The sequence below is a fragment of the Oryzias latipes genome, chromosome 7 (assembly GCF_002234675.1).
Source record: "Oryzias latipes chromosome 7, ASM223467v1".
NCBI classification, from domain to species: Eukaryota; Metazoa; Chordata; class Actinopteri; order Beloniformes; family Adrianichthyidae; genus Oryzias; species Oryzias latipes.
In genome coordinates, this window is record NC_019865.2 from 28,522,671 (window position 1) to 28,546,573 (window position 23,903).

General features: G+C 39.9%; 1 protein-coding gene across 5 annotated transcripts; it reads left to right on the forward strand.

The window, feature by feature from the left end:
• Positions 1 to 4,553: 4,553 nt before the first annotated feature.
• On the forward strand, positions 4,554 to 22,067 carry drc7 (dynein regulatory complex subunit 7). Of its 5 annotated transcripts, none has more exons than XM_023956989.1 (18): positions 4,561 to 4,632; positions 4,701 to 4,814; positions 5,458 to 5,606; positions 8,300 to 8,441; positions 8,517 to 8,642; positions 9,337 to 9,531; positions 11,199 to 11,423; positions 11,558 to 11,686; positions 12,772 to 12,838; positions 12,942 to 13,070; positions 13,199 to 13,327; positions 14,775 to 15,001; positions 15,723 to 15,917; positions 16,034 to 16,144; positions 18,124 to 18,231; positions 18,903 to 19,049; positions 19,474 to 19,613; positions 21,891 to 22,067. In XM_023956989.1, exons 3-18 carry the CDS (start codon positions 5,491 to 5,493, stop codon positions 21,976 to 21,978), a joined length of 2,274 nt encoding a protein of 757 aa, XP_023812757.1. In that variant the 5' UTR covers positions 4,561 to 4,632; positions 4,701 to 4,814; positions 5,458 to 5,490; the 3' UTR covers positions 21,979 to 22,067. The 5 variants fall into 5 exon arrangements, with proteins under 5 accessions (XP_023812760.1, XP_023812757.1, XP_023812761.1 ...); XM_023956993.1 differs by having other exon boundaries at positions 12,775 to 12,838; XM_023956992.1 differs by lacking the exon at positions 4,701 to 4,814 and having other exon boundaries at positions 4,554 to 4,593.
• The last annotated feature ends 1,836 nt before the right edge of the window (positions 22,068 to 23,903 follow it).

Here is a 23,903-nt window from a genome sequence, read left to right on the forward strand (position 1 = left end):
ATGGGCTTTCCAATAAACATGAAATAAACATGAAATCATAAAGAACATGAAGTCATACAATCAATAGGTCATGGCTAAACTGAACAGACTAAGCTAAACTGGGCATCTCTGCCCTTAGACCCTCCTTTGAGGAGAAAACACGAAGAATAAAAACAGCAAGTCTTTCACCTGCTCAGTTCAGTCAAAACGCCTAAAAAAATCTTCTAACAAAAAGGGAAAACGTTTGAAAGTTTTCCTTTAAATTGTCTGTTCAACTAGAATTAAATAATCTCAGACTGATGTCAGACAACATTGTTTGGAAACAAATACCATATAACCAGTTGTATTTGCCTTGTTTAGCTCCTAACCTAACTACTAAAACTGCCCCCCACCCATGTGTGGCCTAAGGTTACTGGAAGTGTCTTGTAATGTCTGGTATAAGATGAAATTTACGACTGTAGAAAACAATTCTGAGCTGTTCCTTGTAGTGATAATAAATATTCCCGTGGAAAAATCGTCACGTGTAGGGCGTCCTTTGTTTGGGCAACCTTGGTCTAATCTCAGTTTTCTGAGTTTTATAATATTCCATTGTAAGAATACAATCAATGGTAAATGTTTCACCCATCTTTACTGGAGGGTTGTGCTCAAGCAAAGCATTTATGTGTGGAGATCTCACTGATGACAACCTCAGATTGTCTTGTTTCATTTTATAGCTATGCTTTTCTTTTTCTTTTTAAACTTTTTCAAGAAACACGACATCTGTAGTTTATCTGAGAATGTGCATACATGAATTTGATGAATACATACCTGCAGTCACTTGTTTGGTTGGTTCACCTGTTGGTGCAGGATCTTTTAGACACAATATTCATTCATTCATTCATCTTCATTCGTTTGTCCCTTTCGGGGCTGCCTATCCCGGCCACTTGTGGGCGAAGGCAGGGGGCTCCCTGGACAGGTCGCCAGTCTGTCGCAGTTAGACACAATATCTACAACAAAAACATAAGTTTAAAAAGAAGTGGAAAAAAAAGTCGTCCGACTTGACGACTGAGGCAAAAACAGAAGATCTCAGTACATTGCAGTTTTCTTGTTGCTGGACAAAAGTAAGAACCATCAGCAGCTGGGGGGGGGGGGGGTTGCTGAAATATTTGAAAAACGTAAATCGAGGGAGAGTTGCTAAATTATTACATAATTCACGACTGTGAAATGGGGGTGGAGATACAGGGCGTAAAGTGTGTGGGGGGGGGCTGTCCCCGCGAGCAAAAAGCTTTGCCCCCTACTTGCCCCTCAATTTTTGAGTCAATATTTGTATCTTTATTGACAAAGGTTAAGAAACTATCAATGCAATCCTCATTAAGCTTTAAACAGCCCCTCAGCTGAATAACTGCAAAATAAATAAACAGTTTGAAATACCTACTTTTGATCCTTTCATTTGCCTTCCAGACTGATCTAAGTGCGAAACTTCCACAGTCTCCTGCCCCCTCTCACCTCATATCAAATGTTCTAGCTCCACCATGGTGTCTAGTTCACTGCAGACAGTTTGACAGTAGACCATCTTTTGATTTATTGTCAAAGTGTTCCCAGTGGTCTTTTAATTAAAATTATGCCATTTTTATGCAAAATCTAAAATTTGTGTTCTTTTATTAGGACAAATTTTCTGCAGAGCGTTCTGCAGGAGTTCATCAGAAATTCACCTCAGAGTTGTGGGCAGGACTGTAGGTGCACAGTAACCACGCCCCTCCATTCCCCTCGCCATTTCTGAGAGCTCTGTATTTTACACGCTCTCCCACTAGCTTACAGCCCCTCAACCCCCCAAACCTAACATTACTGGTGCAACAACAATGGCGAGCATTACTGGAGCTCTCCAGCTCTGATGCAGATTCCAGTTCATGCATGAACAACACAGACGTACATGGATGGATCTATGTGTCTACAATGGATGTATCAGAATGGAGCAGAGCAGGGAGCTTGTGGCCCGCCCAGCGTATTTTTTACTCTGCAAATAAGCTCTTTTTCAAACTGCATTTTTTGTCTGCTCCTGATTCACAATGATTTCAATAAAGAAATACTCAGAAATGCAATTTCGAGCTTAATTTTCTTCATACACATCCTCCATCATCACAAAGATGCCACATTAGAAACACAGAAAACACAATTTTCATCGGAGTGGGTCTTGAAGCACTTTGATCATTTAATGATTATAAAATGTAGAAAACTCTTTTTAAAGTCTCAGGTTGTTTCACACAGATTCTTCCATGATAGACTGACAAGTAAAACAGAACATGACAAAAAACAACGCAAAAATCCAAGCACAGAATCCTCACAGGAGAGCCACACATCCACGAGGAGAACATGCAGATTCCACAGTGAAAAGACCCAGCCAGGATTTGAACCAGGAGCTTCTCACTCCAGGTCAGGGGTGTCAAACACATCTTCACCGAGGGCCACATCAGCAGAGTGGCTGTCCTCAAAGGGCCAGATATCACTTAACTAAATGTAATGTAAAATAAATGTAACTGCTCCTTAATGTTAAATAACTCGCTTTTTATTTATTCTAACTTTTTTAAGTGACAATTACAGTTGTATAGAAAACATGTGTTCTTATTTTACCTATTGTTTAGAAATCTGGGGGCATAGTTACAAGTCAAACACAAAACCTGTTTTTATTCTGCAAAAAAAAGCAATTAGAATTGTAAACCGCTCTTCATACAATCAATCCACAAAACAAATATTTCCAAAATTAAGGGCAATTACATTTTTGGATTTAGTTGATCTTAGAACTGGGATTTTTATGTTTAAAGTTAAAAAACAATGTGTACCTGCCAAAATACTGAGTTTTTTTTTAAATAAAGTTGATAATTATGATTTTCGGGGTAAAGATATGTTTAAAAACAAAGTGGTCAGAACTAATGCATTAAGGAATAGTATTTTTGTTCAGGGGGGTCAACATGTGGAATTTATTATCTGACGATCTGAAGAATGCAAACTCCATATATTAGTTTAAGAAAATGTATAAATTCAAAATATATCAAAAATACCTTCTGGACTGAGTAACTCTGGTGGTTGTGAGGTAATTTTGAGAAGTGTTTGTGTTTTTTTTTGTTCTTTTGTTTTTCTCCTCTTCCTTTTTCTTTTCTGATTTAAGGTTCTAACAATTTGTAGGTCGATGTGATGTTTGTGTTCAGGGTTGGGGAAATAAGCCTTGGCTTCACCCAACACCTTTTTCAGTTAATTTTGTTCAATGTTTGGTTTTTTTTTTCAATTTTTATGTTGACATTGTTCAGTGTAAATGCTTATGTTGATGTTTTTTTTAAAGTTTGTTTGTTTAACATAACCGAAATAAATTTCTCTAAAAAAAAAAAAACATGTGTTTGCTTGCTATTCTAGCATAAATCCTTTTACATTTGATTCTGTCAGGTTAGGTTATATGGACAGTGTTTAAGTCCTAATGTATAGTTGCCCAATCTGATATTTCAAGTCAGATTCCCCTAGATATGAATAAATACACACCAATATTTATTTTTTATTTTAAGAAATTAAAAACCTTTATGCTCTCGCGGGCCACATAAAATGACATGGCGGGCCACATTTGACCCGCGGGCCTTGAGTTTGACATATGTGCTGTAAGTGAACAGTGCTGACCACTAAACCACCATGTATAATGTTGAAACTCTCCATAATGGAACCTTCTGGATGTGTTTATTTGAACCAGATTCAACTCATGATGGCTCTTCGTGTCACAGACCAGGGAGTTTAGTTCAGATTGTCCCTGAAGTCCCAGAAACTTTTATCATCTTGGACAGTGGGGGAACCATCAACCCACGTCACACAGGGGGTGTGAGGATAGGGTTAGATGGAGGCAGATGACTTGCTGTGACGACCCCTGAAGGGAGCAGCCTAAAGGCAAACAAGTGTAGTTCAAGTAAATATCACATGTCATTCCTGTGATGTCCTGTCCTGTTGCATGCAGCAAAAGTTAGTTCGTTTGACTGGAAAAAGCCTTATTTCATCTCATAGTTTACATTATGGTATGCAGTTTCTACATAACATAAAGTGATTTTGCATAAAGGACAAGTTAAACAGAAGTGTAAATCCACCCTTAGCAGAAGGTAGTCTGTTTAAGTGTTTAAGTGCAAGTATACTAATATTAAAAGTGAGGCAAAATTGAAGCTTACATTTTAAATATTATATATTGTTAGCTTTCAATGTTCCAAATGAGTATAAAGAAGTATTCAGCTTCAGCTTCCTACACTACATGTACATGGTCTATAGTAAACTTGCTATAGTTATACATACATTCCAGTACACTGATTAAAACAAACTTCAAAGATTGTACATTTTGGCGAGGGAGACTAAGACTGAAACTCTAATAAACTAACATAACAAGTTAATAAGTTAAAGTTAAGTTAAAAAGAAAAAAACTTTGATAAATGCCAAATAGTCAAATCGAACTTTTATAGAGAGAAAGCATGAGGTCCCAAGCTGAATATCGAAGACATTTTGAAGAGGTCTTCTTCGATGTACTTTCGTTCAGGACCCTATTATGTCCGAGGGTTCCTGAACGCGGCTTGGTCAACTCGGGTTTCCTCTCGCTGTTGCCATGGCTACAGCGCGACCGTAAGTTCTGTCTTTGGAATGCTAGCGAAGTTTGGTTTGGTAAGAACTAAAGATAAAAGACAACCCCCCCAAAAAAAAGGTAAATTCCAACGAGCTTTTCGTTTTAGACAACAAGTTTTGGACCAGCAGAACTTCTGAGAGCTGAACTGGATCCGCGTGACGTTTCCGTTCAGCGTCCAGGACAACGGCGGCTCGTGTCTCCGTCAGCGCTTCAATGGGAGGTCATTAAAAGCAGAAAACAACGGCTTATCCGTTGCTTTATTTTGAGTATTTTCGTTTTTTTTTTAAAAAAAGTTGTCAAGGTTTTTTAAAAAAAATAACCCTAATATTGATATTATTTTAATATTCCAGTTTAAATTTGGATAAAGAGGTTTGTCAAAGTGCTAATCATGTTTACTTGAAACATGATTATAGCTTAGGCCATGTTATTTCACTATAAAAATGTATCTATTTCTAACTTTTTATGTATAATATTTTTTAGCATGATTCTTCCTTTGTGTTCCCTTTGCAAGCAAAATTAGTTGATTGCTTGCTGGCTGGATGGCTGGATGGATGGATGGATGGATGGATGGATGGATGGATGGATGGATGGATGGATGGGTGGGTGGGTGGATGGGTGGATGGATGGATGGATGGATGGATGGGTGGGTGGGTGGGTGGGTGGATGGATGGATGGATGGATGGATTGAAACTTAAATCTTTGCAGCTGCTTTTTGCTCCAATGGCTCCATCTGTGTTTAGGTTAGTTTTAGGAATGACCGTCCTTTTAAAAGATTTGCTTTACCTGAAAACTCCTTCAGTCTGTTGTGACCTGGTTGAGAACCGTCTGAGTTCCTGATTCCTGTCTGCTTGTGGGTTCCTCAGGTGAATCCTAACATCTGCTGATCTGGCAAGAAGATGGAAGCTGCAGTGCAGTCTGCTTTTGAGGAGCAGCTCAGAATCGGGGAGGAAAAAGAGAAAGAAAACAGCGAAGAGCCAGAGCTTACCGTAACCCATGACAATCAGGAGTTTTGGTGAGCTTTCAAACCACACACACACACACACACACACACACACACACACAAAGGGTTGTGAAGGTCAAAATGATGTGTGTACTGTTTTCCACTCAGAAATGTGAGAGGCTTTTTCAGCTGCTGATGTTTTTATTTTGCTGTGAGTTTGGACAACAGCCTGACAGTTAAAGATAAAAACGGGAAATAGGAATGAACCAGGAGTCAGGATACATCATGGAAGCAAGCCTTGACTTTCGTGTTGGGCAAAGGAAAGACTGTGGAATCATAAAGGAGGGTTGTCCTCTACTCAACAGAAATGAATGAAGCCAAACTCCTTCTGCTATCTGGATGTATCATGGATAGATTTAGAACATATGTGGCATTATTGGAAAATATGAAAATATTAATGAAAAACTGACTTTTTAACTAAATTGACTATGATTTTTGATGCATTTGTACTTTTCTGATTTGGCATTCTTGGTTATTTTCCATGTTCCAAAGATAGGAAACCCAAGTTCTCCGCTGTTCACAGTTGTCCAGTCCATTTGTACTGAAACTGAACTCCTGCAGATGTTGAAGAGGTGCAGCCAGCAAGGGATCGCTAAAAAAGCCCATCCTCCACGTCTGGCGTCTGGCCTTAGCGTCCGGGCAAGAAAACACGAAATGCAATTTTTGACAGACTGAGAATAATAAAGGAGGAAGATGGAAAATGAAATTATAAAAAGAAGAGTTTTTTTGTGAAAGTTGGCATTTCTGAGGAATCAGAAAAGAAAAGAGATGTAGGACACCAGCCAAGATAGCAATTAGCTAGACCCAACCCAGTTTGACATACGATTTCCACACAATACAAAAACGTTACCCCAACACCTCAGCTAGATGACCAAGCAGGGGCAATAAGCAGGGGCACTAAGCCAGTCATTAGCAATGTTGGCAGTTTTGCAATCATCTGCTTTAGGCTCTTCCCTTTAATACCCAATTATTACTCAGTTCTCAGCAAAGTTCAGGCCGACTTTGCCGCAAAGCCTCTACAACCAGTCACTACAAGGAATATGGAAACTGTAGTTCTCTATCCATGTTCATCTGCACTTGCAGCCAATTCTATGTATTCTATTTTTTTTCTCGTCAGAACTCGTGCCACCGAGTTCTGTAATAGTTGTAGGTTTTATATGGTTTTTGAATACATAAGCTGCTGCTGAACGTTTCAGCAGTTTATTCCGCCGCCACTTACATTTTGACAGGCCAGCTGCAGCTGAACACAATAAATGTGATGGATCCTCATCTGTTCATGTATTCAAACTCTGGAGTGATGAGAGAAAATTATCTATTACTCCAAACTAAAATTCTCCCTTTAACACCAACTCCAATGAAAATCACATTTTTGGTGTTGGTGTTGGTTTGGTGGTGGACATAGTTAAAGATAATTTTAATAAAAATAGCATTTCTGGATATTTTTTTATTCAAATTGTTGTGAATTAGTAGCAGAAGCAAAAATGTTGTTTGAAAAAGTTTGTAGCAGTGATACAGGTGCTACAGTCAGCAAGCCACAAGCTCCCTGCTTTGCTTCATTACCCACTTGCAGACAAATAGACATGCATGTACATCTTTGTTTTTCGTGGGGTCTGGCATCTGGATCAAAACTACAGCTGGATAGCTCCAATATTGCTCACAATTCTTTTGCACCTGTAATGATAAGTTGGGGTTATGAGGGGCAGGAGATCATGTAAACCTATTGATGATGGGTAATGAGGGCAGGCTTACTCCGTGCCAACAGTCCCACCCAAACCTCAGAGGTGAATAGTTAACGAACCCTGCCGCTCTACAGAAACTATGTTCAAAAAAACTAAACAGTTTTTTTTGTCATTTTAGCTAAAAACAGCATAATCATAATTAAAAGACCACTGAAAACGCTTTGAACACAGATCAAAAGATTATCAGAGTGGGACTTAGGTCTCTCCGAGACGATTTCTCTCTTTCTGTCATCCCAGCTCAGGTGTCACCTAATGCATAAACCGCTTTTTTAAATCTTTCAACCTCTTCTTGCATTTTTGATTTCATGCTAAACCATCTCAGCTACAGGTTTTTCTGCACTGACTGCTGATATGGTTAACACCAACCCCCCCCCCCCCCCCCCCCATCAATGCTGCATGTCCAACGACATCTATGCCTGAGCCTGTAGTACATTCTCCTCTGGCTTTACTTCCTTCAGAAACAACTGAGTCTTTAGATTCCGATAAGGTTACCTCTTTTTGTTGTTCTTCTGTTGCACAGCTTACAGTAAGTGTGACTAAAAACCAAACTACAAACATAGTTTCAGTTAACCTGGAAGACCAGATGAGTCTTTGCTATTCAAGCTATTAAAAACTGCTGTCTTAAGTCAGCATAATTAAGACTTGCATCATATCTCTCTCTACCTTAAATTAACCTTTTTAGTACAGTAGAGATAAGTTCTTTGCTTGTACAGACCCTTCAATTTGACAGAGCACCCTTCAATGTCAAAATCCTTGTGATTATGTGGCTAAACTTTCATGATGTCCCTCTGTGAATTTGAATTTAGCTTCTCCAACAGCCTTCTGGTTTTGGTTGCTGTGACCGTAACTGTTGTAATATCATTTTGTACGCAAAAATGAGTGGTAATCATTCACAAGGCAAAAAGCTAAATTCCTAACAAAGATAATCTGCATGTTATCTGTAAAACTGTGTGTGCTGTCCCTCAGTAACCCAGAGTCCTACATGACCAAGTCTGTGGTGGAGACCAGACTACTGAACGTTGCCGACAGTTTCCAGCGTCAGTACACGGTTTTGTTTCCTGACCGCAAACCGCTGCTGCTCTGCCCGCTCAACGAGTGTGGTGTGAAGGTAACTCTCCTCAAATGTTTTATTGCCCAATCTGTTTCTCTGAGTTGTTAGTACACCTATGTTTTTCATTGGCAGAAATTTGTATCAACAACTCTTCAGCCCTCTGCAAGCAGCCACTGTGAACTACAAACCTGGCAGGGCTGCGCTTACTTTGTGGCCAACTTCCTGTCCCTGGAGCTTCTGGAGCCACCTGTAGACCTGGTCAGAACCACAGACTGTAGCTTTACAACAGCTTGGCTTCAAATTAAAAGATTTCCAGGCTCTGTAATAGCCATCAAATTTCAAATGAGCTCATTGTGTGGAGGATACTCACTTTAGCAGCTGTTTGGCTCAGTGGCTGTGTGTAGGACTGGCACGTCTCATAACGAAATGACATTATTGAGGGTGGGTCCTTGAATAAGACCTTTCTCGCTACTCTTCTCGGTCCTACTGTGTCTGTCCCCAGCCTGGATAGGATTGTGTCCGGAAGGGCATCCGGCGTAAAACTCTGCCAAACCTCCTGTGCAAATCAGTGCCAAGCTGATTTGCTGTGGTGACCCCTGAAGGGATATGCAGACAGGTGAAAAACAACTAACGATGTTTATGGCATCTATAGTCTTTTATGAGTTGAAGGTCTTACATTAGATTACTGTCAAAGAACAGCTTATGTGTCCAGCGTTTAGGTTGGATCATCACCACCAAGCCTTACAGAAAACATCACTCAGCTGCTGTTGTTATTCATGAGCTGAAGTTTAGTGTGAAGCAGTGATGTAATCAGGGACACGTTTGAGCCGACAAATACTTTTCACAGTTCACATTGAGTCAAGAGGCGTTCATGTGTCAAGCTAATGAACACAGACCACAGGGCTTTGTCAGTTAGGGTTGTGTGTCTCATCCAGACTGTGTTCTGCTGCAGCCCAAACACTTGTTTTCCCCCACGTCGGTCCTACGGACTCGAAGGGCCACATGTTTTGAGTTTGCCACCCTGCTGTGCAGCCTGCTGCTTGGCATCAACTATGACGCCTACTGTGTCAGCGGCTATGCAGCCAAAGAGATGTGTCTGCTGGACCAGAGCCAGTTTCCTTGCCCCCTACTGGACTCTGACGTTAAGGTAGGCTTCCTGTCACAGCTTTACGCAGGACATTAAACAATTTAGAAAGGCTTTTATGAAGTTATATTCCTTTCAAACATATTTCACAGTTGTTAAATGATATTCACACATGCAAATAAGCTTTACACCTTTAAACTAAATTTGTGCAACTGCAAAAGAAAATTGTAAGAGCAGAATATTTTGGAGTTTGTCCATACCAATGTCTTTTTTTAATTGATATTTTGCACACCAGCAAAAATATGTTTTTTACAAATGTTTTTTTTAGATCTTCATATAAGCACCTGCACACAAGTTTTTCTACACACAGAAATCTACATAGACAAACTCCAACCTTGGTTTTTCTTACAAGAACATTCTATCTGAACTGATCAACCAATCAGCACCTTTCTCCTGTAAGCAGCCAACCGGCATCGCTCTTTTTAAAAAAGTGGATTTTAAAATTTTCGCTGACTTATTAAAATTTCCTTTGATTCATGCAATTAATTTATAGTTACAAAAGCCTGGGATTACATTTGTCTGTCAGTCTCTCATGTGATCAGTACAAACGTGGCGCAGATTGGCGCCATGACTGTGGTGAAGCTAAATACGGGTCAGTCAAGCCAGACGTTTTTCCAGATCAGCTGTAGTTTTTTTTAACATGTGTTCTTTACCGAGCAATGTGATCATGACAGAAAGGTTGTAAACCCCATAGTGTTTAAATTAATATTTTCTATATTTTTCTTACATTTTATGTCATTTATGTTTGCAAAATGATCATATGTCCTCATTTTCTCAATGTTGACAAGGAACTCATGGTGATGTAACACTTACTTGTGTTTATTTCCATCCCACTTGTGCCATGCAGAGAAACAACTAAATGTCTAAAAATATGAATTTAAGCACTATGAAGCTTTGTTTTTCTGACATTACTACAGTATTTAGTCATTCATGGCCCTCTAAAAATTGAATGGGTGTTGAAAAGCGCAAAATTATTTTGCACGGACAATTTTTCTTCACCATTAAATGCAATTTCTGCAGATGCAAACTTCATTATATGTGTGGACATCATTTTACAAACTAGACGTTTCCTTTTCTAGATTTTTTTGGGGTAAAAGCTGTGTTTAGCATAACAACAAACCTTTAATTTTCCATCCTTTGAAAAAAAACACACAGCTAATAAAAAGGGCAAAACCTTGTTGAGCAACAATATTTTTAAAACTGTTGTTTCCTTTATAGCTTCTTCAGTCTGGCATCAATAGATATATATTTGCTCCATTTTACCAAATGCATTACCTCTTAATAATGTGGTAATGTGTTGGTGATCAATCAGATAAATATTTGCCTATGCATGGTGCTGTAGACGTGATATCAATTTCTCTAAATATGATCCCAGATCTGGCTTTTTAAGACTCTTGTTTCTGATATTTCAGAGGAAAGTGAGAAATCTTTCAACATAAACATTTTTATTATGTTGTTGTGTTCAGTTGTGAATAGAAAGAGAGTTTTTTTATATTAAATAAACTATGTCATATTAGATCATGGAAAACTTTGCAGTGACTTTTTTGGTAGAGTTAGACATCATCACGACTCAGATGCTGAGTGACTCCACTCTGAGTTCTGTCGTACATTATGATTGCTCTGCTCACCGGCTCTGAATTAAATCCATTTAGAGAAATTTTTTCTGTCAGGAGGAGGACAGCCAGCAGCAACCCGAAGACCTGCTACGAGGGTTACGGGTGCACTGCTGGGTCCTGGTGTTGGCGGGGAGCGGCAGCATCCGGGAGAACTTTTTTATTGACCCTCTCACCGGCAGCAGCTACCCCACAGACAGCAGCAGCTTCCTGGGCATTGAGAGCGTGTGGAATGATCTGAACTATCATGTTAACATGCAGGACTGCAGGAACGGCTGCGTTGTGAGTTCAGAACAGCTGCATTCTAGTTTCCATCAGTGCAGTAGAAATGTTTCAACTTAAAAAGGCATCTTATGAATCTAAACACTTCTGACCTGTTTGTCTGCTTGTTCTGGAAACATGTTTCTCATGTTTAGGGACTGAAGTTTGACCTGGACGATACAAACCTATGGGAGCCAGTTCTGCATGGTGCCACCAGCAGGAAACAGCTGATTCTGGATGTATTGAACAAAAAAGAGAACAGAATGATCAGCACTGAAAAGGAGGTACCATGTTTGTTCATGTTTGAAAGGCCAGCAGATATTCAGAGATGGAAACAGAAAATCTAGACCTCTATATTACATCTGTTTAATATTTTCTTATGCACATGTAAAGTCCCACCGCAGCATGTCAGTCAAAGTAAGGTCTGATCAGTCAAAAAGTGAATAAATTATCTGGACTTCTCATACATTTTATTAAATCAGTTTAAGTTTAGTTTTACTTTAAAGGCTCACTTTGATGAAAATGGTGTTTTGAACATGTTCTTGTGGCTTTTTTCTTATGATGGAGGACATATATTTATATAATTACGCTCAAATTGCATTTCTGAGCATTTTTTATTCAAATCATGGTAAATCAGGAGCAGATGAAAAATACCATATGAAAAGCTTGTAGTTGTTGCATAAATGCTATAATAGATCCATGGACATCTTTGTTTTTCTCGTCTGAGCTGGCATCTGGATCTAAACTGTACAGCTGGATAGTTTTAATATTGCCCGCCATTTTTGTTGCTTGCTATTGTTAGGTTGGAGTTGTGAGGGCCTGTAAGCTAGCGGGAGAGGTATGATGGGAAACGGGCACAGGCTTAGTACTCTGCGCCAAAGAAGCGTCCTAGAAAACAAAACTTTTTTTTTTCATTTAGGCTAGAAACAGCATAATCATGATAAAAAAACCCATTGGGAACACTTTTACAATAGATCACTAGATGATCGGAGTGGGACTTTAAAGGATTGTCCTGAAACAAACCAGTTTAAGCCAATTTTTTTATCCTTCGGGTAGATGCTCTGGTTAGAATTCCAGAGACAGCAAGCACTGCAAACAGCTTGCATTCTATTTAACTCAATTTCTCAGTTTACTTGATGAAAAACATTTTTTTAACTACTTCATGCGTTTGTTGTATTTTTATCTTCTGTTCTGTTGACACAAAACTACCCAAAACTCTGACCAGCAACGTTTATACACACGGGTTCATGGTCTAAACACTGGGACGGAAGAATAAATACTGTCATCATTTCCAGTTAAAATGAGCATTTCTGTTTACAATCAACCTTTGGCTTTTCTACGAATGTCTAACTGTTTACTTTCTTGGAAGCAGGAGCAGCCCAGAGTCTTTGAGATGCCCAGATCCTGGGTCACTTTTATTAGCATCCATGAAAAAGGTGAACAATGATGGACTCATGCATGACATGTTGGTTTGATTTTTCTCACCTTCATACTTGTGTGTCATGCACCACGAAACCTGCCTTTCTTTTTGCTCCTCAGACCTGGAGACACTCTGGCCCGACGGGAAGAAAGTGACCTTCTATAAAAAAGCAAAGCTGGAGAAGTTTGCTCCATATCTGAATCCAGACGGCGTCATTACACGGCTCACCACGTACAAAGACCAGGACTGTGAGTGCTGAGGATGGACACTTTTAGATGCACCTTATGAGTACTCTGACCAGACATGTAGAAAGGTAGAAGAAGGCTTGAGCAGACATAAAAGCTAAGGTCCTCTGGCTCATGTGTGAATGCTGAAGGTGCCGAGGTCGCTATGGTGAAGGAGTGGTACAAACACAGAAATGACAGCCTGGAGGAGAGAGAAGTCAACAAACTCAAAGATTCCACCTCTGAGCGCTTCAAATATGGAAGACGATTTCAGCTCCTGTGTAAGTCTGCTGGTAACTCAACTCACTTCAACTCAGAGCAGATGAACAGACATGCACCTCCTTTCATAGTGTCTTATGTTGCAAAGTGACAACAGTAAACTTAATCCAATTTATTTCAGTTCTGCAGTAGCTGTCAGTAAAGTGTCCCTACTAATGGCAAAACCTCACAACAGTTCTTGTTTTTAGCACTTTTTGCTACATGTAAGATCACTTATTTTACACCAAGGGTTTATGTAAGAAAATGTGTCTTATTTGACTAAACTTTCTCCCACAATAAACATAAATACACTGAACAAAAATATAAACAATACTTTCATTGTTTCTCTTGTCTTTTATGAGATGATCTCAAAGATCTGAAACATTTTCTACAAACAGAAAATAACCATTTCTCTCAAATATTGTTGACAAATCCGTCTAAATCTGTGATAGTGAGCACGTCTCCTTTGCTGAGATAATTCATTCCACCTCACAGGTGTGCCGTATCAAGATGCTGACTAGACAGCATGATTATTGCACAGAAACTGTCTCAAGGAAACTCATCTGCATGCTTGTTGTCCTCATCGGGCTTTCAACCTCAACACTAGTTCATCGCTACCAATTTGAAATCAAATGCTCTCTGCCACATTGCAGAGATGTTGTCTTCACGCCTGAATCCTGGTTTACACTGTTCAGGGCAGATTGCAGACAGCATGTTTGGCGTAGTGTGGGGTGACCGATTCCAGACCTGATCAGCTTTATGATAAAGAGATGTGTTGCACTGCATGAGGCAAGTGGTGGTTACACCAGATACTAACGTGTTTTCTGAGTTCCCAGACCCCCTAATAAAGCAAAACATGTCAGAGTGGCCCTTTTATTGTGGCCAGCCGAAGGCCCACCTGTGCTATGGTCATGCTGTCTAGTCAGCCTCTTGATATAGCACACCTGTGAGGTGGGATAGATTATCTCAGCACATTAATCTGTGCAAATTATCACAGATTTAGACAGATTTGTGAACAACATTTGAGAAAAATGTTTATTTTGTAAATACAAAAGAATGTTTCAGATCTTTGAGTTAATTTCCTAAAAGATGGGATAAAAACCAAAGGTGTTGCGTTTATATTTTTGTTCGGTGTAGAAGCATTCCATCTCTTGCAGACAGTGTGAAGCTCTGTGGAAATGTCATCCAAACCTCTGCATCCTTACCTTCTGTTTGCAAAGCTTGGCAGAGCTTTTTTTTGCATCTTGACAGTAAGATGTGTCTCACTTTGACATGATGATGCATTTCTAATGAACAAACATTTATGGTATGAGTAGTGGAGTCAATCTACCCAACTGATAAATTTTTTTTTTGCTAAAGATGCTGAGTGTGTCAGGTCACTCCTGTGTGCTAAAATGAATGTCCTGCAACACTGCATCAGTGGGTTTCTTGTTATTTCTGAATCAGTGACCTGAGTGAAGAAGTCTTCAGTTCACAGGATCACTTCGCTGAGCACAGGCTTTGAGCAACAGATGGAATTCAGCAGCTACGCTCGCCCTGATTATCTGGCACGCAGGGTATGGTCAACCAATGAGATGGAGGAATTCTACGAGGGTCGCAGGGACTTCCTCTGCTACCGACAAGTCATCTTTCAGCCACCTGATCAGTTTGACGATTCAGTTTGTTGGAAAAGTCCCTTGAGGAGGATGCGTGTACTGGTAGGCAAACTGCCAATCTTAGAGGATCAACACTTTGCTGTTATTATCAATTTTGCTAGAGACTCTAAGAATGTAGTTTATTTTTATGTAGACCTCAAAAAAAGGAAACATCTTTAAAGTTACTTAAAGTGAAAAAAACAAAGTTTAGAGGCCAACTCCAATGAAAAAGTGTTTTTGGTGTTTTTACATGTTCTAGTAGTATCTAAAAACAACATAATAATTAAAGAACCTCTGGGAACACTTTAATAACAGATCAAAGATGATTGAAATGGGATTTTATTTGAAGCTGAACATACAGATTACACAATGATCATTTTTCTTATACATTTATTACTGAAGGGGATGATTTAGCTAAATAGAAAAAACTGTTTGGTAACTACAAATTTAAACCTGGTGGGGTTATGGAAGCAGAAAAGAAACTAACAGAATCTGATATGACCAAATCCAAAATCTAGCATACACTCATGAAAACTACAGATCAATAATGTCAAAAACAAAAGCAAAGATCCTCACTAGTCTGGGCTCCAATGAGCTCTCAGGTTTCAGACACATTCCACGATGTCAAGACTTTCCATGCAGTTGTATAACAAACATATAATGCACTTTTTGTAAGTCTCAGCAGCTCTTTCACTTGATGTGTGTGTGTGTGTGTGTGTGTGTGTGGGTGTGTGTGTGCGTGTGTGTGTGTGTGTGTTATGTCCATGACGGATATTTGTTTCAGACCGTGGTAGAGCGCTTTCATAGGAATGCCGCCAAACCTGCAAATGAAGACGTGGCAGAACGAGTCTTCCTGGTGTCTGAGGAACAGTTTGAGTTGACCTATCACTTAATGGATCACAGGTTTATTCCATCCAGGAGAATCCTTACAAAGCCTTTATTCAGAAAATTCTCAAACGACTGTGTGTCCACCTTCCAGGTGAGTATTAATGTAGGTTTCCCTGTTAAACATTTTAAATACAGTCTTTAAATGGTCTTCGTTTACACAAATCTGAAGTTACAGCATGTCTGTCTGTGTGTGTGTGGGCTGTCCAGGTGGACCTGTGTGCAAAGCCTCTTTCCACACAGGCCCTGTTCAAGATACTGGGGGCCCTGCAGGATGATGAAGCCAAGTTGACAGCTGAAATCAAAGATTCACTGAAAGAGGTAAGCCTGTCAAACAATTTTTTTTTCTGTGCACCCTAGTTGTGATTTTATGAACCTGTAAAAAATATTGTCATGTGCAGATAGAGTGTCCTTCCTCTATCAGTACATGAATAGTGGTTGGAGCCATTGGAGGTCTTTCAGCAACCACTTTGTTGCTTGTTGTCCCTGGACGTCAGTCCCCATTCCAAATGTCCCTCCTTCCAAACATAGATAAACATCCTTACCTTTTGGCACCAAAACCTAACTTCTTCCTTCATATCTGTGGTTGGATGAATTGGGCAAGACAACTGACAGATGGGTTTGTCTCACTGAGATATGCCAAAAAAAACTAAAAGTGCCAGATTTGATTATGTTGTTTCCAGCCAAGAGGGCTGCACAGTGGGGCAGTGGTTAGCGCACATGCCTCACAGCAAGAAGGTTCAAGTCCCGGCTGGGGGGCTGGGGGACCTGAAACAGATTACCAATGGGGGACCTTTCTGTGTGGAGTTTCCATGCTCTTCCCCTGCATGCATGGGTTTTCTCCAGGGACTCTGTGATTGTGGACCTGCGACAGACTGGCGACCTGTCCAGGATGTCCCCTTCCTTCGCCCTCGAGTGGCCGGGATAGGCTCCAGCAGCCCTGTGACCCCGAAAGGGAACAAACTGATTAGAAAATGAATGAATTAGAAGAAGATGTTTCCACCCAAGAAGACAGAAACAAAGCAAAAAAGAAAAGAAAAAAACTGACAGTAAAGGCCCATAATAATCCAGTGGATTAGGGGGCAAAACTAGCAAAGCTGTGCTTGCTGTCTTTAGGCACAATGCAGGAGTTCCTGTTTTATGCTCTTAAATGGGAGTCAGCCAGTTGTGTTTCTTTGGTAATCTAATGATCAGGAGTTACACACAGATGGCCACACCCCTATATCAGCAAACCCACAGTCAAAAGTGTTATCGATTCCACATCGTTAAAAACTCATCACAAATACAAATAACTTTTTCTCAGTGAACTCATTAAAAACATGTTTAAAAAAATGATTTGGAAAACAGAGACGCCTGTTCTCTTGTTTCACATGACTTTTAAAGTCAGGAAAATGTACTCCTGTACTTCAATTATTGTATATGAGTATAATCTTCATTTCTCATGCTGAAACATGCAGACCCATTTTAGCACAAACTAGTCATTGTTCAAAACCTTACCTAACCATTGGTAAGAATACATCATCCTCAATGTTCACTAAAGGATAAGAAGTCACATTTTACTGGCAGCTCAACAGGATATGATTGCTTAAACTTTAAAGTCTCCCCACATTCTATTTTCAAAGCCTCCCCAGAGCTCTTTTAATTATAATTTTGCCAATTTTAGCCAAAGAAAAATGTCCTTTTCTTGGACATAGTTTCTGCAGAGCAGCAGTAGTTCATCACAAATTCACTTCTGAGTTGCTCAGAGCTTGGACCAGGGAGCTTGTGGCCCACCCAGCGTATTTTTTACGTCACATATCAACTTCATTTTGAACTGCATTTTTTATTTGCTCTTTATTAACAGTGATTTCAATAAAGTAATGCTCAGAAATGCAATTTTAAGTAGTTTTTTTAATTTTTATTTGTCTTCTATCATCAGAAAAATGCCACAAGAACATGTTAAAACACCAAAGAAGACACTATTTTAATTGGAGGGGGTCTTTAAACTTAAGAATAAGAAGAAACAACAGATGTTTTCAGGAGTTTGATGCACTTTAATAAGATTTATAACAAAAACGTAGCTCTTTGCAAAAAGTTGTAAACGACATGGTTCACATCTCAACCCAACTGAACTGAACCTGGAACCTCAGCAGTGTAAGGATAAATTAAGTAGAAAGGAACTTTCAGAGTAAATAAAACTAGATAAAAGTTTAAAGTCATGAGAGCAGCGTGATTTCAAATCTGATCTTTTTTTCCAATCATTAAATGTGTTGTTGCATTTGGTTTGATTAACTCTATGAACATGTGTGATGTGTGAACAGATAGAGGACATTGTGGCCTGCAGGGAGCAGGAGCAGAATCAGGTGAAGCTGAGGAAGAGGATTAAAGAAGCTGTCCCGACATGCGAAGACGAGGAGCAGAGGGTAGAGGTAAGATCTTAAGCCCGAGCCCGAGTCAGAACGAATTTCGGGCCGGGTCGGGGACTAAAATGACAATCATTACGTTCGGGTTGGGTCGGGCCGGGCTTCTCTCTCGCTGCCTTTTTTAATAAATATATGTTTATAAAAATGTATACTAAAACGATGTGTGGATACTAAACTAAGGAATACTTGTCATAAATAAATAATCTGGTTAAAACAGAGAAGGCGCTGTAAGGTAATTGCTATATAACTACTACTAAACAGGAAGCGCGGCTGCAGTATTTCTCCGCGTAATGAAGCGAGTGCGCATCAAGATCTCTCTTTCATTCTCTTTGTCTGGCCTCTTATTCTGTGGTCCGGCGTTATTTCGTTGTCCAGATGCATTTATCATGATCATAAAAATATGTAGATTATTTTAACCTTAAGAAATCTTGCGTTTTTTTCTGCCAAAAATACTGTGGGATAAATTAAAATTTCAGGTTTGCTTGGGGCTCGGGCCTGCAAATAAGTTAATTGGTCGGGTTCGGGCTGGGTTGGGCTTTAATGCCTGTGTCGGGTCGGGCTGGATTATTTAGGCCCAATCTTACCTCTAGCAGAGGGTGAAACATTAACACACACACCAATACACACCGAGTATAATGACACAATCATATTATCTGTTTCTTCTCTTGACCTTGAAGGATGAAAACTCGCTGGAAAGCTGGAAGGTTTTGATCAGCAAGAACCTGGACGCAGAGGAGGCCAATAGGCTGTATCACAGCCTCCTGGAGGAGTTCAAAGACAAAATGGTGGCACAAGCCAACCTCCTCCAGGAGCGTTATGAGAAGGTGGATTGTTGGACGCGGTTTCTCACTTTAATGTTTATTTATGATTATTTTGTAAACTCCATAAATCATTAACTCCGTCTTTCTAGGCTCTGGTGATGGGGAAATCAACCAATGGTTCACACAGTTCTTCACTTCTAGCCATCATAAATGGAAACTAATAACTACTGCAGCTTCTGATGTACTTGAACCTTCATATAGTGTAAACTGTTACGTCATATAATTTGTTGTAAAGTTTGGAATATTGATTAACACGAAAGCCCACCTGGGCTGCTGGGATGTGGCAGCGACTTATAAACTTCAATCAAATATCTTCTGCTCTGATTGCAGACCACTTATGTTAGTTTGAAGATCCAGACTTAAGGCTTGCTTATACGTAAACTGTAGATTGGGGCCCAGTACTTACATGGTCACATTTGGGTTATAGGACACACGGGAGTTGCATGCAAAACAGAACCAGTACCGGCGAAACCACCTCACAATGACTGAAAAGCAGCTGGAAGAATACCAATGCTTCTGCTCAGAAAAAACAACACAGATAAAAGCCACTCAGATTCGCCTCAACAGGTACACACCCACACACACACAGGTACACACACACACACGCACACAATGGACGGACTAAAAGTTCCTACAGTCACCTCAACTGCAGTTAGATTAGGATGTTAGTTCAAATTCATTTGATGTGCTACAACATTTACATGCTGATATCTCTGTTGAAATTAAATGATTCTTCTTTATTAATTTATTGTACTTCTTGAACTCTCATATTTCTGAATTTGAGGCTGCAGATATTCTCATTTTTGTATCGTGAAAATGAATGATGAAGTTTGGATTTGGAATACATTCTTTATGTTGAGTTATCATGACTCTGATTCCAACTTCAGTTTTTGCAATACCACATGGCACTAGGGGTGCTAAATAAACTCATCACCCTCTCCTTCCCTCTCACTCATGGTGCAGAAAGAATTAAACAAATCCGTCCAGACAGGTAAAGGGAATGGTATCCCACAATTCCTTGCGCTGCCGATCTAACAGCAGCACCAAAGTTACACCTACTTAATATAACTAATTTGAATGAAAGTAAAATAAATGTCTTAAAACTGTGTTATTTTTAAGCTGACTGAACTCAAAAAATGATTTATCTTAACTGAAGCAAATAATTAAGTTTATCTTTCCAACATCCATACATGGTCTTATCAGCCCCTCATGGTGGAAAAAGTATTATCTGAGCTTCTTCATCCACTAAATCATCTTCAAATGGACACGCCATGCTGCTTCACCTCTCTAAAAAACAAACTAACCTTAAACTAAACCTGCTCCAGACCAGGTTATGTTCAGAGCATGAGTTGCTAGGGGAACTTGACATACCCTGAAACATACCTCCATTTCTGGAACCGAAAGCGGTGGTTGTACACTTCTTTAGCCTCAAACTTACCGTGGGAGCTAGCATAACCTGCTTTTTGGAATACCCCCCTGGTCTGCACATAACGCTCGGAAAGGAAGGCAGAGTGGCACAAACAATACTTTGCGCTGAGCTTCACTCAGTGCAGAGCTTAAGTATGCTGTGGTTGATGAATGAGAGTCAGGTGTGAGGCATCCAGGAAGTGTGCGCTGGGGGGTTGTAGTGTCAATAGAACTCCGGGATCAGCTCCCGCTGGTGACCAGAGGGGAAGAACAAACTCATCCTTCTGACAGCCTGTGAGTGAAGTAGTCGCAGGCGGGCTACTTTTTCATGACGGACAAAAGTTACATGTAGTGCCTTGTAGCAAATAATCCATCTATCTATCCATCTGAGTTTTTGTGCCACGAGAAAAAGAAATTCTGGAGGATAAATTTTTTTGTTTCTTACTTACAGGAAAAAAAAGTCAAAATGTCGAAAATAAAGTCTAAATAAAGTTTTGAGAAAAAAGTTGAAATGTTGAGATTAAAGTCGAAACGAGGAAAACACACCCAAGTTGTCTGTTTATCGGAGCCTTGCTTGAAGATGAAAGATGAGAGGGACTCAAAATCAGATAATTGTCTGTGCAGCCGTCTTTCCGGGGTTCGGTGTTGGTAAAGTAAAGTAAAGTGTCATCAGTAAAATAAGGAGCTCAGAGACACGTTTAGGGGAAGAGGACCGCTATTTTATTTTCCTTTTCATTCACATACCCAGAAGTCCATTTGTCATGAACCTGTCATGCGCAGATCAGCATGTGTAAAAACTGTTATATACGTCCCTTCCCCCACATGAAACGTCCCGTTTCAACATAAAACAACAAAGATGAATGAAAATAGTCTGTTACATTAGCAGAACGTTGAAATTGCCAAAAACTGCTCCTCCTCAGACGGAAGCGTCACACAGACTTAGAGGTCTTGTCTTTGGAGGAAGAATGGATAGAAGTAGACAGCTGCAGGGACACCGATGTCTTCATCAACGGCTGCAGAGATCCTGCAAACCACCCATCAATAAAGAAAACATTAATAAAACCGTTAACCAAACAATAGTAAACATTCAGCTTACCTGTTCAATTGAGTTTATTCAGTCTGCTGCTGCTGCTGCTGCTGCTGCTGCATGGTAAATTTACGAGTTTTCTTCTCGTAAATTTACTAGTTTTAATCTCATAAATTTACGACTTTAAATCCCTCTGGCTGCCTCTAGCGGGCTAACGCAGAATGTCATAAACACTTTTCATAACACAATGAAAGCAAAGAATCATTTGAATCATTGTGGGTATCTGGGCTGACTTCATGACTTCATGGGTTGATCCTCACAGTTTAGAAAGTTGTACTCAAAAGCACATAGATCACATCAGCATTATAAGGAACTCAGGATAATGTCATGTGTTGATTTGTTTGTTACAGGCACAAGGAGTTGGCCCATGAACGATACAAGGCTCTGGAACAGAAACTGCAACAAAACCCAGTTCTCCGTCCTCACCTGAAAAAGTGATGTCTGTTTGCAGGAGTCACATGACACTGATACTTCATCCAAATTTCCAAAAACTTCAAATAAAAATGATCTTTGATCTAAACAAGTAATGAAAGAGTAAAATGTAAGTTTTTGTTTGATTGACCAAACTGACATAGGCCGTGGTGAAGAGGTAAAGCGGTCGACCTCTGTCAGAAGATTGACCGTTCTGTTCCACCCATGTGTCAAAGTGTCCTCGGGCAACACACAGAACCCCCCATTGCTCCCGGTGATCATAGGTTGGCACCAGTGTTTGGCAGCGGAGCCGGCATCAGTGTGTGAATGTGTGTGCATGAGTGAATGGGACTGTCATTGTGTTTTCAGAGGAAGGTAGAACAGTGCTGTATCTGTAAATGCAGATTACTATCTGTGTCAGGAAGAGATTTAAGACAGCAAAGTGACATTTGATTATCTGGGGCGGCTGCGGTGCAGTGGTAGGGCAGTTGACCTCCAATCATAAGATTGCCGGCTCAATTCCCGACTTGCCTGCCATGTGTTAAAGTGTCTTTGGGCAAGACACTGAACCCCACCTCGCCTCTGGTGGAAGGTTGGTGCCAGTGTTTGGCAGCGGAGCGGCCACCAGTGTGTGATTGTGTGTGTGTGAATGGGTGAATGGGTCTGTGACTGTAAAGTGCTTTGGGCCTTCGAGGAAGGTATATAAGTTTACGCCATTTATCTATTTGCAGCAGCTAGAACCACGTTTCTCATCTGAGATACTTAATGGCATATAATGGCAAATTTTCTCAGTATAACCAAACTAAACAAAATAACCAATGTTGTAGTTTACAGAAAAATGTGTTGACGGGTGTGATGGAAAAATGGAGCAAGAACTTTTAATAGCTGATGAAAAAGGACAATGTTAGAGAGCACAGAGAAGAGGTGTCTGTTGTGGGGGAAGACACCAAAAAATATTAAGAGTGGAAAGGCATTTGGTTCTGAAAACATACCTGTAGAGTCTTTGACTGGACTGTTTAATAAGATCTTGGAAAATGAAAAGATGAGGAGAAATGTTCTGGTTCCTTTTTTAAAAAGGAGATGTGCAGAGTTGAGGAAACCATAACTTCTCTTTGTATAGAGAAAGCCAATCACAGGATATAGAGAGTGTAAGCAGGTTGGAACAGGTGGAGGAAGGTTTCAGGTGTGACTAAAGAATGTCAGAACAATGAAAGGAAAGGTGAAGAAGGCAGAGGAGAGAGCTGCCATGATGGTAGCTTAGAAACAGAATAGAGTTTCGACTTCCTTTAAACACACAGGAGGAAAAGATTGTTTTTCTCTCTTGTTCATATGGTAGTAGTTTATTTAAGAATATATATTGATCAAATAAAAAATTGTCTTTATTTGCCCATGACTATGTGGCAAACACATTTTTACTCCACGGCACTGTTTCATTTTTCTGTAATTAACTATTGTGACTATTGTGAAATATTTAGTAAGGGTAAAAAAATTTGATCTAAAAAAATATTTTGTGTAAGATGTAGAGGGGATCCGCTGTTGGTCTGGGTCCAGATGACCCCACTACCACCGTTAACGTTGGGAGTGGGGTCATCTGGACCCCACAAGATAGCACAAGGGTTAAAATCAGTGCTTCAACTATCGGCCAAATAGACACCCCTGTAACCTGAAGCAGACTTTAGGGAGGCTGAGAATTCCCATATTGGATTCAAACATGATGAGGAACTGCGTAACTGAAGGTGTGGGGGGGTTGACCATCTAAGGAGGTCAACAGTCTTTACCAGGTGTGGTAAGTTATAGAGGAAGCTTATTTTATTTAGATAGAATGGGCTTAAATTTGATCTAACAGATTCTAAAAAGTCAAAAACTGACAATTTTATGACAGAGGAATGCAGCACTTTCAGTTTTGAAGACATTGCAGATTGATTACAAGACCATTCAACATTTTTAGTGAA

Coding starts and splice junctions, on each gene's coding strand:
- drc7 (XM_023956992.1), top strand. CDS start 5,491: ATGGAAGCTGCAGTGCAGTCTGCTTTTGAGGAGCAGCTCAGAATCGGG. Junction 15,002..15,722: donor TGAGGAGGATGCGTGTACTG/GTAGGCAAACTG, acceptor TATTTGTTTCAG/ACCGTGGTAGAGCGCTTTCA. Junction 19,050..19,473: donor TCCAGGAGCGTTATGAGAAG/GTGGATTGTTGG, acceptor TTTGGGTTATAG/GACACACGGGAGTTGCATGC.